The 16074-nt window shown below is 43.2% G+C and overlaps 1 protein-coding gene across 1 annotated transcript; it reads left to right on the top strand.

Annotated features, from left to right (window-relative positions):
• Positions 1 to 2706: 2706 nt before the first annotated feature.
• cd44b (CD44 molecule (IN blood group) b) lies at positions 2707 to 13264 on the top strand. The gene is made up of 8 exons (XM_084554483.1): positions 2707 to 2997; positions 10191 to 10356; positions 10675 to 10817; positions 10943 to 11002; positions 11635 to 11919; positions 12607 to 12675; positions 12819 to 12897; positions 13009 to 13264. The coding sequence occupies exons 1-8, from the start codon at positions 2934 to 2936 to the stop codon at positions 13229 to 13231; spliced, it is 1089 nt and encodes a 362-aa protein (XP_084410609.1). The 5' UTR covers positions 2707 to 2933; the 3' UTR covers positions 13232 to 13264.
• The last annotated feature ends 2810 nt before the right edge of the window (positions 13265 to 16074 follow it).

Here is a 16074-nt window from a genome sequence, read left to right on the forward strand (position 1 = left end):
CGGTTTGAGGGGAAAAAAGCACGTTGCCTAAGTGGAATGCTGAGGAGCTGCCATTACCACGAGGATTCCCAGCCACAAGGAGCTCTGATGTGTGTGTGTTCTCACTGACTAACCATCATGGAAATGGTTGTTCTTGTTTTTTAGCCTGGGTGCGTATTGGCTGACTCATCAGTCTGTTGTTTAATTTAGAGTCTCAGAGAATACAGCTGTTCACCTCGGCCTTTCTTTTTTTTTTTTTTTTATCAAGCCGCTCTAACGTCATGCAGCAGCGATAGCCTGACCACAGCCTTGGAGCCTTGGTTAACTGTTTACATGATCGACATTGCACAGGCTTGTGCTGCAGCAAATAACCGTTTTGTCTTTTTTATTTTTATTACCCTTTTTTCCAAGCCGTTTAACAGCTGAATGAGAAAATGACCCACTTAGACTTAAGCTCTTAACATGATAAGTTTAACTAAGGTGAACAGGTTTGTTTTAGTCCTATACACTGACAGTGACTGAGGGTCTTGTGCATTCCTTGGCGCTGAGGTGTTGACCAAGTCAGTCCCTTTTTTGATTCAGCCGAGCCTCAGCTGTTTAGAATGGGATTCATCAGTCATGGCAAATGTTACACATTGACCAGACGACTCATTGAAGGATCATCGCTGTAGTTCGTCTCAGTGCTTTCCCTCCAGAGGGAGAAGCTGGGAGAGAGACACTGTTGTGAGTGCTGAGGACCTAACTCTAGATAAACATTTGTCTTAAGAAGCTGCCACATTTATTTCTTCCATCTCACACGCTGGCTTTTTTTTCTTTTTTTATTTCCACCATCTCATCCATCTGGATTTGTTGTTGCGTTTTCAGTTGTAGACGGGGCAATTCGTATTTCTCTTTTAAAGAATCTCAACACGTGTTGATTGCAACATTGTCAGCAGGAAGGGCAGGGCAGGCTTTATTCGTGCAGCAGACTTTCTAACACTTTAGTGTGGTTTACAAAGAAGGAAAAAATGGTTTTACGGTTTTTGTTTTCGGTGCTATGGCAACAGCCAAAACAGGAAGTGACTTGTACCTGTGGAGTAGGAAGTGTGAGTTAGTTTGGTTTCAGTCATCAGAAAAATAAATGCATCTGCATTTGCATCTGCGTATGAAATCATTAATCACATCTGTAATGAATGTCAGCCAATGTTATTCTAATAAAGAAGTCCAGCCAAAATCACAGGGAAATCGTCCTTGTGATTTATTGAGAGTTTAACAGTGGCTCAGCTGAACATTAGTAATTTAGTAATATTACCACACACACAGACTCACACACAAATGGTGATGTGCTTATTTAATGCCTAATACCAGAGCCTGCCCTGAGCCTTTTAGCGTGTTAGCATTTCTCTTAAAATGATGCCCCACATACCCACGATGACACTTATTAATAGACACTTCCTGTGTTTGATTGCTAAACCGTGCAAAGTGGTTTCCAGTTAAAAATCTGTATCTGTGTGGAAGCTGCCCACGTTCATGTGGCTTTTAGGGTGGGTATAGTCAACAATTTGGCCTTTAAAAGTGAGACCAAAGTACCATCCACATACCTCAAATCTAATCTTTAATCACTGTGGCAGATAACATTGCAACATTGAAACGCCACCGATGGTATATTATCATGCTCGATGTTCCCCCCTCCCAAACAGAACTGACTGTAAAACACATTCAAGGTGCGAATTCATTGTCTCATCGGCGACTCGGGCTTATCCCCGTGACTCAACTCCTACCGCCTGGTGACCCCAGGTTCGAGTTGCAATAACCGTGCTTAACCGAGAGGTCGTTCATTATTTGCCTGCGGTTCCCATAGTTACCAAGCCATTAGTCGTTCGTTGTGTCTGGTTGTTGGGGAAGTCACAGAAGTGAAGGCGAAGAGTAGCGCTTTCACATCACAGTGGTTTACGTGCGGTGTTACGCAATGACAACACAAACACCACAAGATCCTGTGCGATGGTTGCCGGGGAGATCTCTGAAATCCATCACCTGATGGAGTGAAATATAAAGTAGGTCCTCATGATGGAAGCGGTGGTTGAGATATTTGAGAACCGATTTTTTTTGTTTTGATGTTATGTGTGTGTAGAGCAAATTGACACTTACGTACCCTTTTTGATAATGGCAAACACATTTATTCTGATTAACTGAAGTGAGCTGGCCAACCAGTTCAACGTTCCAGGCAGATGAATGGGAGTAACCCTGCTTTCTCAACGTGTTGCATCGATAAAAAGTTGATGAGGTGAGTCTGTTAAGAGCATGCGACCTCTCTTGCACCCTGGCGGTGCAGGATGCTACTGTGATACTGAGAGAATGAGAGTAGGAGGCTGCAGATGCGAAAAAAAAGAAAAAAAAAAAAGAATAAAAAATCAGATGAATTTGCTGAACAAAATGCCAGATGTGCTCTCGTAACGGTCAGGATCATGCAAAGAGGAAGTGGGGGAGGCAGGAGAGAGGAGTGGAAAGGAGGGAGATGAGGATAAGCACCCAGACAAGAGATCACCTTCTTTTCTTTTTTTTTTATGACAAACTGTAAGAGGGGAGGGAAAGAGCATTAGAGGAAAAGAGAGTCTGTGTGAGGTGGGGCGGGAGGGGAGGTGGGGCAAGTGTGGGAGAGGCAGAAGGGTGTGTGCTCACATGAACCACTCTTCTCTCTTTCCTCTGTGTCTCTCGGGCAGTGAACAGAAAAGTTGGGGGAATATCTGAGTCAGCTCCGGTGGCTACCAGACACTCACACGCTAACCAGGCTTCTTCTTTCTCTCTTGTTTCCTCACTTCATTCATTTACTCTCTTTCACCCTCTCTCTCTCTCACACACACACACACACACACTAGCCGTCACTCCTGGCAGAAGGAAGACAGGACCACAGGAGAACTGTTACACACCTTTACTGCCAGCTGCTCACCCAGCCATCACCAGACGCTTTGAGCAGGATGTGGACTCTTCTCTTGGGGGTCATCTGTGGATTACTGGCCTCCTCCAGGTCAGAACTTCAAGGTGAGGACACTATGCCTTTTGCCCAGCGGACTGCTCTTTGTTTAGTGGATTTTTTTCTTTTTTTTTTTTCCACTGTGCCTAAATTGTGCCGGTCTCACTGGCAGACTGGCAAGCGTTGCTTTGTTACCAGATTTCGGGAGCGCACAGTGTTATTTCTTTCCCTCTTGAGCCCTGTTGAGCATTTGAGTGAGCGCTCATGCAAAGCCAATGAAAGAAAGAGGCTGTGCTCTGCCGCCACTGCTGCTGCTGCTGCCGCCGCCGCCGCCGCTGCTTGTAGAATGGATGAGTGGATGCCGGCAAGAGAGCGTGTGCTACACCAGCGCAGACAGGCTTACGTCTGGCAGTCTGAGACTCCTGATAGACACAAAGGAGGCAGCAGACGCTCTTGCTCACTCTCTGTCTGATACACGTTCACATGCTGGCGGCTGAGTCTTCCCTATTTATTCTGGGTTCTTGGATGATCAGAGTAGCTTTCACAAGAGCTCCTTTTATGGCAGAATCAAAAATGAAGACACTATTTGTCTTTCTTTTTTTTTCTTCGCTGCCACGCTTAATGCATTATTCTCTGACACAAAGGATGTTCAGGAATCGCTGTAGCCCCCCGCCCCCCCGCCCCTCACAGTTCACCCTTAACGTCTCCCCTTTTTTTCTCTTTGTCTCTTTCTCATATTTGATTTCTGCGCGAGGTTTTGATTGGAATTGTTGCTCCGAGCGATATGTATCTCTGGAGGCGAAGTTGGTGCTGAATCAAACAGGTCTGGGGTCTGTCTGGCTGGTTCCCAGAGGTGGCGGTTTGTTGAGCTGTTCACAAAAAAAAGACAGACAGACCCCCTCTGGCACCGTACCAAAGAACAATCAGCATCCCAGATATAAATTTGACCAGGAATTAAATGCAAATAAGAGACTATGATAGTCAGCTTGTGGGAAGAAGCGGAGGGGGGGGTGGATCCATTGTCTCCCCCCCCCCCCCCCCCCGGTGCTTCAACATGTGTTCGACCATCAAGTATTGAAGTTGTGATGTGTGTGTGTTTTTCTGAGTGGGTGATGGGCGACCAAAGTGTTGTGCAGTCAGTGGTTACTGCTCACCTTGCTCCAGATGTAGACATGACATAAATGGACGTATAAATGATTTTTAATATTAAAAAAGGCTGAAAATTAAAGGTATTCAAATTGGTTTGGAAAAAAAAAACATTTGGAATAATTTCATTACTGAAATTCCATAATTATTTTCATCATAAGAGTATAAAAGTCTTTGAAAGGCTCCAAATCAAAATGTCTCCCATCTATGACTAAGAGGTTCATCAGTGCGTGCAAAATTAAGGGTTACTTTATCTGATCTGTAAACTTGTGCTCTGGTATCTTTTGAGTTTCCTGTGTGGAAATCTATTCACATACCAGCAATAACAGAGCTGACCTGCTGCGGACAGTAGTCCCCCTCTCTCTCTCTTCCTCTTTAAACCTCATGCACTTGCACTCGGGCCAACCTGCCCGCTGGACATCTTTGCAAATGTGGTCTCGTTTGCCTCCTTCGGCGTGTCATGTTTCAAGGTGAGGGGTGGTCAGGGGCCTCGTGGACCGGGGCCCTGACAAAGAGGGCTTGTGCCTGCATGGGCTCTGAATGCCTCCAGACACGTGTTTGCCTCCGCTACCAGCGTACCCTCTCCGCTGCAGCCACCCCGAAGCCGAATGGCCTGCTACCAAAAACCAATTCCTCTGCTCTCCTTATTTTCCATCCTTTACTGCTTGGCTTGTGCGCTGGTAGAACTGGTCTTTTAATGCAGATCTGGTCAATCTCTCCTACTGTGCTATGTTTTTCCCCCCCTTTCTGTGTATTTCAGGCTTCCCATGAACATTCTCCCCTCTCCTTTTCCATCTTATGCTTAACATGGCGAAGGAAAACTGCTCAGAAAAGATCTATGTGACACACACACAGTCTCCTGCATGAGGCACTGATTCCCAAACTCATTATCATCAGGCATTAGGATGGACGCCTAAATCTTGCTCTCTCACAAGCTAAATGCAGCTAATATATAAAAGTGGTCATAATAGAGGTTTAGGAAGCCATTTTGAGTTTTGTTTTCTTTCCCAAAAATGATATGAGAGCATGAATACTACTTTTATGTGTTACGCATGAAAGTAAAGTATAATAATATGAAGATTAACAACAGAGAACATGGAAATATGTGCACCGATTGGTTTAAAACTGCATTTTTCTTCCGTAAAATGTGTCAGTTGACCGTTTCTCATGCTAAAAAACAAACACCAGGTTAAGGGATTTTACAGGAAATGCTGTCAAGTAAGCTGTTTTCTCTTTTTTTTTTTTTCTATTCTGAATGTTTGAAAGGAATGCTGGAGGTCTCTTATCACAGATCACCTGGTTGATTTAATTGAAAAGCGGTTGAATTCGACGCTAAGGTCAAAGGGGGAAAAAGTGTGTTGGAAAACACCTTCCTGCTTTCAAAAGACGACGAGTGTAGGTGTAGAAAGGCAGAAGGTAAGAAAGGAAATGACAGTTTAAAGGGAAAATCAGATAGTGAGAGTCCTTCCTGTGACCTTCAGGTAATGGGTATGTGTGTGTGCGTAAACATATTTTTACCAGGTCTCCTATTTCACCTGTCCCACTGTGGCCCAACGGACCTTTGCTGTGACAGTGGAAGGGAAAAAAACAAACACACAAAAAAAATACATGTCTTGCATGTCTGCTGACAGGGCAAGTGTGATTTTCGCAAGACACTGGAGCATTGTGGAAGTGATGGCAACACGGTCTCTCGCCAAACCAGCTGATGGACTGTGGCTAAAAGGATGTTACAGCAGCAGTGTGACACTAGATGCTCTGTCCCACCGTGGTGTTCCTACATTGATTAATTTTCAGAAAACTCAAGTGAGAACATGTCACCAGAGAAAAGGCAGATAAGAGGCTGGAGAAGAAGCTGTGTGTGTGTTGTTAATCTCGACATCAAGATAGATAAAACTTTCCGGTTCCCTTGCAATGCTAAGTGCTGTGTTGTGGCTCTGCAAAGCCATGAAGAAATTATATCAGCCAACCTTCTGAGAGCGTTTCTGTTATTACGCTTCTGGGATCTTCCAGTCTGTTTGCACACCTGTACGCGGGGGGGTAAACTGTACTTTATTGCTGGCATAGAAACGACACACAGAGAGTAATGACAGAAAGCAAGATGGAATGAGAGAAAGGGAAGGGGAACAGAAAGCAAAGTGAGAGTAGAGAGTCGGGCTTGTCTATTACTCCTGAAGCAGCTGGGGATTTTGGCAAGACGTTGCGTTAAAGCTCCCTTTCTCTCAGACTCTGTACACCCAGACTTTGCAGTCTCCTTGGTTTCAACTCCATTAGGTGACAATAGAGTCTTTGGGATAGTCAGTGCTTTGGAATAACAGGCTTCTGGGCCGTATAAAGACACCCATGACTGGTCCCTCTGCATACTAATGATCGCTCCTCAGATTCATGTCAGCCTCCTTTTCGGGCGCCTCGACGGTAAGCCGCGCTCCCTTTGATCCCTGCGGGCAGGTTTGCAAGGCCAAGACTTGTTGTCTGTTTTGTGTTTTTTCGCCCCCACGCCGCGAGGGACTCGGTCCCGTGTGTCAGCACGTGTTGCAGGTGTGTGTGCAAGAGAGAAGAAGAAACTGCTTTTCAATACAAGTGTTGGCACTGGCTCACGTTGCTCAACTGTCACCAAGAGAACAGAGTTGAACTTCCTGCTGCACCTAGTGCTCTGTTTACTCATGACAGGCAGCGGAAAGAGTTTTTTTTTTTTTTTTTTTGTATTTTTTTTAATATCAAGAGTTTTAGAAGTTAAATAAAAAAAGGGATAAATGCGACCACACAAATACAAATAACAGCGCGGCAACTGAGGCTAACCGAACGTTGTTCCACCGTAGAAAAAGATTTGTTTCGAGTTCAGTTTGTGCCTATTTCGTCAGAGGAAGCTCGACCGTCGAGAAACTGAGCCGTGTCTCGTATATGTGTGCTCTTTTCCTGTCTGACGTAGCCGTGTCATTAAGACATCTTTCGCAGCCTGCACATCCGTCACCATGGTAACGCATTCAAACTGCCAAACAGACAAGTGGATATGCTTTTTTTTCTTTGTCTCTCTCTCTTTTGCTGCACGTACACCTTCCAATAACTCCTCATCTGACCTCTGAGGAGTTTGTGGTTTACAATCTTAACTTTGTATTCAGTAAGTCGTGCTACACTTTAAGGTCTGTCAGAAGAACTGTCTGTTAAGCCTTCACAGGCCGATGAGTGACACACACTTTATGATGTCGCCATCATCATCTCCGGCTAGAAATTGCGTTTCCACGTGGCTTTCAGTGGGCTCCCACAGAAATTCAGAGCAGTTTTTACATGTAGGAGGGTTAACTGTACAAAGATCCCAGTGGAGGCGAAGTCAAGAGTAAATATTTAGTATGACGACTTTGTGTCCCTGGTTATATCGCAAGACTCTTCCCAGCTGTTGTCTGTCTTTCATTCTCAATGCAAATGCTAAACCTGTTTAAAACACAAAATTGTTCCTGAGGTTTTTTTTTTCTTTCTTATTATTCAGGGATTGATTTCTTGCCAATGCCAGCAGTCTATGTTTGTGGAGTCCCTGTGTGTGTGTGTCTCGCACGTGCAGCTTTTTGAAAGCCATGTGTGCACAAACGGTTGCAAGGCCATCTGCTCATTTGCTTACAGTTTTGTTTTCATTTCCACGTCAAAGGGGCATTCTTCTGAAGGATCTTAACAAGCAACACATACGAGGCACACTGTGCACGAGCCATCTGATTGTATCGTCCAGCTTTTTACTGATCTAAGCTGTTACTTGTGAGTGTGAGCCCATAAATTCATGGGCTCTTCCTGGTAACGTGGATAATTAATTTTCATTACGGGCCACAAACCTGTCAAACCTTGTGTCTCCCTGACAGCATGAGGAGGAGGAGCCTTATCACAGTGATCGTGTGACTAATCCCAGTGCGGATGGGGTTTGCATGAAGCAAACACTGAACAGGTTATTCACGTATGGTTCTTGTATATTAAACAAAATGAGCAGTTAGGTACCACTTGCTTTTTTTAGCCGTGTTAGCCGAATGGCAGCTTTGGTCTGTCAGTCCAGTGAAGAATCTCCAACGACTCGATAGACTTTTGCTCGGCCATATGGTTGACATTTTATAATTTTACATCAACAAATGGCTATGAAATGTGTTGCCTATGAGCACAGTGCCACCCGCCAGTCAGCGTAACTATTATTGTGTGCAATCTGTGTCTTGGATAGCCACAAAATTGGGTGCAGACATTCGTAATTCCCAGACATTGTTTCCTTAGTATTCCAGCAATACTGGAAGAATCATCTTGAAATTTAGTTCAGGTATGCATGTTCCACTCAGGCTGATCAATAATCATTTTGGTCACGTTAAAATTTTAATTTGTTTGAGTAAACCAATGTCAATTCCATCAGCCAATGTCACAATGCACACCAAACTAAGAGCGTGCACATGATAAACCATAGACTGTACAAATATAGACAACCCGTCGCCACTTCCCTGCATTGGCTAAACTGATGCTATTTTCCCCTGTGCAATCTTGCTAGTTTGGAACCAGAGTCTGCGCAGTACGGTCCGAGAGTGGAGCCGCGATATCGATGCCCCGACCACACTTGTGCCAGACTCACTTTTCGTTTAATCAATACTGCGCTCTGCTCTGCCTCCACCAGTTACAAGGAAATGTTGGATTATACACTGTTTACAATTCTCACAGTCCTACAGGACCGCTTTACGGAGCGGTTGGCATTTCTACTTGTGGTTGCCATTATGTCGCATCCTGTTTCAAATAATTAACTAAAACAAAACGTAACCAAAAAATTGACACTTGAATATGCGTCAACATTATATAAACTACCTAAAATGACTAAAACCATCATAGAAAAACATTTATTTGACGTGTATTTTAGTGGTTTAGTTCAGCCCAAGTCCCAGCAACTAACACGGAGGGGGTGGAGCTTGTGAGCTATACCGCAGCCTGTCACCAGGGGGCGCTCTACTTGCTTTGGCTTCACTTTTGAGGAGCTGTTCCGCCTTCCATCTTTATACAGCCTATGTGATAAACCAGTATCTACGTTGTCTCCGTCCATGTGCATGTTGGGATACTGACACTGGTTTGTTTTCTCCCTTGCTTCTTGCATTGTCTCTTGACTAGAGTTGGATCAGCCAATCAGGTTGCAGAAAACACTGAAATAAAACTCATACAATGCAGCACAATACGTCATGCGCAGTTCCTGCCGTCGGTGCTAACTTTGGCAGCATTTTGTCCGGGCTGAACGTCCGTCTTTGTTCGACGTACATTTTTTCCACGCTTCGGTCAGAACAAGAAGGCTTGAAATTTTTCAAACGCCCGAGGGCCGCCAAGTGTCGATGAGTATGCTGCATGTCCCATGATGCTTATGAGCTCCTCTCTCTCTCTCTCTGAAAAGACATCTGAACAAAGCCGCCGTCTCATGACTGTATTTTGAATAATACTGACACGAGACACACCGCATTTGTGTAAATCAGTGGTTTTCAAACTGGGGGGCATGGAGCCACCGCACTGGGGGGGAGGGGGCTTCGTGGATGACCAGAGGAAAAATATGCAGTGAAACTAATTTGAATGAATGTGATTTATGTCGGGGAAAAGAAACAAGCGCTGGCTGATGCTATCGGGCTGACCTTTATTCCACTATAACAGCATACTTATTTTTTGGTGACAAAAATCCACATTTTACTTATTTTTAGTGGGGTTTTTTTTGTTGGATTATCACTTTTTTGCTCATGGTTTTAAATGCGTTCAAGAGTTGTGTTTCCTCAGATAAAAAAAGAAGGTGAAAAGATGATTCTGAATACAAAATACTGATAGTAAAGAGCTATTATTAAGTAAATCCTCAGCTGGTGAGTAGTTCACTGCATTTCATATTGGTTCCACAGTAAGATCAAGGCCAGATTATTGTTTCCCGTGTGTAAGCCTTGAGCTTTTAGGTCAAAAGCAACGTGTCTAAAATTCTTTCACGTGTTAAAAAAATGTTGTTCAAACTAAATTTGTTCTTAACCGAAAGGAACAATTTCATCCAAAAACACTTTAATTGAAATATAAAACATGGAATGTGTTTCCTTTCCTGTGGTTACAGACTAGAAAGCTTTATGACTTAACGTTTTCCTGTGTTTCCTTACAGTGAATGCCCGCAGCTGCAGCTATGCCGGGGTGTTTCTGGTTGAGGGCACGGGGCGTCACTCCCTGAGCTTTGACATGGCTGAGAAGGTGTGCGATCAGCTAAACACCACGTTGGCCAGTGAGGAACAAGTCAGAAAGGCCCATAATAAAACCATGGAAACCTGCAGGTGAGGCCCTCGTTTGATAATTATTTGTAATAACCAATTCTTGCCAAATATCTTGCCGTGGTTTGGGAATTCTTACATCTTTTGATTCATTTTGGGTCCTAAAATATCACTGAAAATGATTTTACTCTTATGGATATCTCGCACTTGAAGATCTGCTTTGAATGCATTTGGTCCCCATCAGTTCAAATCCACCATTTCACTTCACCTGTCTGTGTTTCATGTATGACTTCAGTTTTTAACGTGTTTTAGATCGGACTGATTGCAGTGTGTATTGATAAATGTGGATAGTTTGTAATAGGAATGTTGTTGTCCATTCAGGAATGGCTGGCTCAGCAACGGGACCCTTGCCATCCTCAGACACGCACATCATGAGAAGTGTGCAAGTAACATGACTGGCGTCTTCATCTACACACGCGTAAATCCTCAGGATCCCTTTGATGCCTATTGCTACGATGAAAAAGGTGATAATAATAACAGTGAATAGTCAGTTGCTTGTGCAGTCAAAAATGTCATATACTGTACCTTGCATTGCACGGACCTTTGTTTTTCCTTCTTCCTCTGGTAACGGCTTCTTCCTGCTCTTCAGATGGGTCCGACAAGAACTGCGACAAAGAGTTTAGAATCGAGGCACTCCCAGATGAAACAGGTCAGTACAGTGTCACCTTCACCCTTACTGTAAAAGACATAGCGTCCACATTTTGAACACCACCATACAGTAAGCTGACAAGAAAGTTCAAGTGTGACACATTCTATATTTAAGGATGCGTGAGGAGATTCATATTTGATATATACCGTCAAATTAACCGGAAAGATCATGTTGCAAGATGGGTGATTGTGAAACGACAATGAAACACGTCTGCTGACACAATAATCGACAACAGCATCCTCTTTGAGAAGCAGTGTTAAATGTATGTGCGGCGTGAGGTTTCTGGCAAGAAAACCGTTTTATAGCCGAGAGTGCTCATAAAATATCAATTCAGGCAGAAAAACTAATTTATTGTTATTGTCTTCTCTAATTCTGCAATTGGAAAATGCATTGATAAATAATTTAACATTGATTTTACATTCTATGAGAATGGCTGTATAACAATGAGAAATTTGACCTTACTGAGAATGTCATTCATGCGTTCGGTTTAAATATGTATCATCATATAACTATTATTTTAACATTCATTGTTGCATGATAAAAGTGAATGAAAACTGAAAACGATCAATCAAAATCTGAATGTATGGCATCGTAATATATGTAAATAAGTGTGTAAATATGTATGACTGCAGAAGGCGCGGGAGATCCATACACAACTGAATCTACTGTCGAGGATACCACCTCTGTTGATGCTCCGACATCAGACAGCACTCCAGTGGAGGCAGTGGCTACAACGAACGACCCTACTGTCACGAAGACCACCCTCGGCGGAGATGATGGGTCTGGAATGCAGACGCCTTTTACTGAGCAGGAAGGAGCCTCTATGACAACCCCTGATGGCAACTCGGGGGAAACACAACCTGCCACTCCTGAAAAGGAGTGGGACAGTGACAAAACAGTCAAACCTGCCAATGCAAGTAAGAAAAGCACAAAGCACACTTAGAGTTGTGCATTTGACTGCACCTTGCAGAAACTGGTTAAAAATACCATCTGTTAGTTTAATGCATTTCTGCATAATATCCATGCAAAAAAAAAAAAAAACTTAGAATGCTTAAAATTGTCTTCAAGAGAATGAATAATCCTTCAACTCGACAGTAATGTTTAAATTGCATTATACTGCACGCTTTCTGTGCATTTCTTTATCTAATGTAATGAAGTGCTATTGGCACATCATTACATCAGACGCAACAGGTTTTGGGAGGACTGAAGTAACTTTTAAAACACAGGACGCCCCCTTGTGTTGGTTTGAGCCGTGGCGTGGATTTGTCAGTTTTCTTTTCTTTTCTCAGACTCACCACAAGCACCAGACTTTGGAAGTATAGACATATATAGAGAGAGTTCAAACAAATCCAGTGCTGAACTTTATACCTAAATAGTTACATTTTGATGTAATTTTGACAAATAACCGTCCTCGAAATAGAAGTTTTTGGCAGATCAAGCGAAGGGTAAAGCATCTTTCATATTATGTAGGAGCCTGCGTTCATAGTTGAAAGCGCTAATATGATTAAAGGCAATTAAATGCTTTAAATATGTTTATTTCTGGGGTAATGAGGCAGTTCGGTGAATGATCTGAGATGACTTAAACGTGTGTCTTTTGAATGCAGGTCAACCTCCTCACCCTGATGGCAGAGAACGGGTCCTTCCTCCTGAGTCAAAGGACAACGGCTCATCAGGTGAGCAACCACGTTTCTTCACTTCAAGTCCATATGGTGACCCGCGTATACACTTCCTATTTGGATTTACTCTTAAGTTGTATTTCTTACTCCTGACTGCCTTTTAATACTGTTGAATCCTGTCTTGTCGTTTCTCCCTCCAGACTGGGTGATTATTATTGGAGTGATAGCAGCAGTTGCTCTTATTCTTCTTGTGTGTGTCGTTGTCGCCAAAAGAAAAAGGTACGAAGTTACAGAAAACACTTATCTGTCTTATTGTGCAAACGAGTTTTTCATAGATCTTTCTGCAGAACAAGTGAAAATCAGTAATAAATACATGTGTTTTTTTTGCAGCCTGTGTGGAAGGCAAAAGACCCTGATGATCTCATCCAAGAACGGAGGCGAGGGCAACGGGGCGGCGGCGGCGGCGGCGGTGGCGTCCAGCTCCCACGACCAGGAGAGGGAGCAGGAAATGGTGACGCTCATGAACAAGGAGAAGATCCAGGAGAACGGCAACACGGAGGAGTTCACCGCCATCACGCTAGAGGAGTCGCCAGATAAAGAGCAGCTCCCGTGAGGGGAGAGGGTTGACGCAGGGCGGGAGAGAGTGGCCGAGGGGAGTTGAGACAGGGCGAGGGGGTGGTTGGGAGAGTAGACAGGTGGGGGGTTCAAACACTGGGGTGGTAAACTGCTTTTATGGTGGCCTGCACTGAATTGACAAAGGGTCATTTAGAGAGATCGTCTAACTGAGACACACAGTATTTTATTAGGCCCTAGGCTGTGATCTCTCAGTAGGACCAGATCCTTCAAACCAACACGTGCAGCCGGTATGCCAAGTTAGTCAGGGCCGAATGCAACAGGGTATGGTAACTCTTGTGTCTCTTTGTATGCTTTATTGATGATCGGATATTGGACTGGCGTGGGTTTATTTAACGGTGGGTGAGGGGTGATTTGTGTGGAACCTATTGATTGCAAATTTGTAGAATTTATAGATTTGGCAGATGCTTAAAAATGTTAGCCTCTTCAACCCTATGTGTTTTTTTATGTATTTAATTGTTTTCGTTTTGTTTTGTTTCATTGTTGGACTATTGTTCTTTCCACGTGTATATTTCTAGACATTGCCTGCAGACTGGAATTTGGATTTTTCATCCATTTTCAAGGAAACTCGGGATGTCCCAACCTAATTTATGCAACGCTGTTTCTTGTTTCTTTTCCTTGCCCTCTGTATATAATGTGTATCTTTTGAAAATAACTTAGCAATAGCTGCCAGTGGCTTTTTTTTTTTTTTTTGGTAGGAAAATGCTTTGCATCCCTTGTAAGTAAAGGAATGTGTCCGTTATTAAGAGCTACGTAACTAGAAATTGCACCTCAGAGGTAAACCGTAGTGAATGAATTTCTGCAATAGTCAGTCAAACTCAACTTGATGTACCATTTATCATCGGAAAATTGTGCAATTTATACACCACTGAAGTAAATTAATGATGATCACTTTTGTATTGAGTTAGGACTATAGGCGTCATAATGATGTTTACTTAGATGTACATAGATTAGGTGAAAATGAAGGAGCAAAGGAGAGAATTTGGATAATATTTTATAGCACATCGGTCGTTTTTCAGTGCAGATGAGGCTTAATAACCGAGGCTTGGCTGTAGATATATAACTAAATGGCACATGTGATGACGGCGTGCATAGCAATGTTAAGAGTTTCTTTGCACCAACATTGTCTGTGTACCCCTGAGAGAAGGATAGGGGGGCTTGTGATTACTCAAGCCTGCTCACTTTGTACATTCACACATGTAAACAAATGGCTGCAGTTTTTCTACTGACCTTCTCACTGGTTAAATATATCATGCATCGTGTCATATCAATATTACTCCCTGTGTGACAGCTAGTTTTTTTTTTTTTTTTGCCCGGTTTGCAATATACAGCTGAAGCATATACCGTGATTGCGAACAGATTTTCGCTCCTGACTTGTTCCGTTGTTTTTTTTTTTTGTTTGTTTGGTTTTTCCTGTTTTGCTCTTACATGATTTGTTCTGAGGAGACGTAGCAACCGCTCTAGATTAGGCAGGTTTCACGAGCAAATAACAAAAAAACAACAACAACAAAAAAAAAAAAAAACGTGTCGCTGAAAAGATTTGTAAAGTGATGAACGAAAAAATAAACGTGTACAGAAGCTGACGTTGTGGGTTGTGGTGTCCGGTCCACGAAAGGGGAGCAAATGAATGAATGCATGACGGGAGAAGCGAGTGGATACATTGCTCCCGCTTGAGAGGAAGTGGGGTTACCATGGCACCGGGGTCATGATGCGAGAACATGCTGACACAGGAAACAAAGAATCAAGACAAGGATAGACATTTTGAAATAGACTGATGGCATCTTTCCAGTATTGAAACGCATGGGACGTATAGACAAACTGACAAAAGAGAACACTTAATTTTTCTTTAGCATCCATTTATTTACTTTCATCAAGCCCCTGAGGTGCAATGTTGCCATCAAAACTGAGTAGGGTATTGAGAAGATCATGCATTCTCTTTTGTACTCGATGGTAATTTTGGTGCAAATATTTGCAAAATGGGCAGCACAGTGGCATGGTGGTCAACGCTGATGCCTCACAGCAAGAAGGTTCGATTTCCAGGCAGACTTGGGCCTTTCTGTGTGGAGTTTGCATGTTCTCCCTGCGTCTGCGTGGGTTCTCTCCGGGTACTCCAGCTTCCTCCCACCGTCCAAAGACATGCTCCTTAGGTTAATTGGAGATTCTAAACTGGCCGTATGAGTGAGTGTGAATTGTTGTCTGTCTCTCTGTTAGCCCTGCAATAGACTGGCGACCTGTCCAGGGTGTACCCCGCCTCTTGCCCAATGACACCTGGGATAGGCTCCAGCCCCACCGCAACTCTTCACAGGACAAGTGGTTATAGAAGACAACATTTTATGACATATAGCTCTATTTTTGCACCATTAAATCTTGAAAGGATCCAGGTTTTAGCCTAGTTGTAGCTAAAATGTTACTAGAGAATCAGATTCTAAGGTTTAAGACTTGAGGTTTTCCTGGGCCTGGAGTTTTTCCACATTATTAATGTTATTACGGTAATACTTTAATAATAAAATTGAGTTTTTTCGTGTCTAGGTCACAGGTGTCAAACATAGGGCACGCTGGCCAAAAGCGGCCCACCTGAGGGTCTTAAATTTCTTCTTAAGAAAAATTTAATTTTCATTCATTTTTTTAAAGGATAGTTTATTAAATACAAACATTCTGCACTAAAACGAACGGAAAAAATCTGGGGTCGTCCTTACTTATGTGTTATTATGCTGTTATCTTACTGGTCCAGCCCGCTTGAGATCAAATTGGGCTGCATGTGGCCCCCGAACCAAAATGAGTTTGACACACCTGGTCTAAGTGTAATAAATAGACCAACCGAAG

Source organism: Chelon labrosus (assembly GCF_963514085.1).
Source record: "Chelon labrosus genome assembly, chromosome: 11".
Lineage (NCBI taxonomy): Eukaryota > Metazoa > Chordata > Actinopteri > Mugiliformes > Mugilidae > Chelon > Chelon labrosus.

Coding starts and splice junctions, on each gene's coding strand:
- cd44b (XM_084554483.1), top strand. CDS start 2,934: ATGTGGACTCTTCTCTTGGGGGTCATCTGTGGATTACTGGCCTCCTCC. Junction 10,818..10,942: donor CTATTGCTACGATGAAAAAG/GTGATAATAATA, acceptor CCTGCTCTTCAG/ATGGGTCCGACAAGAACTGC. Junction 12,676..12,818: donor AAAGGACAACGGCTCATCAG/GTGAGCAACCAC, acceptor TTCTCCCTCCAG/ACTGGGTGATTATTATTGGA.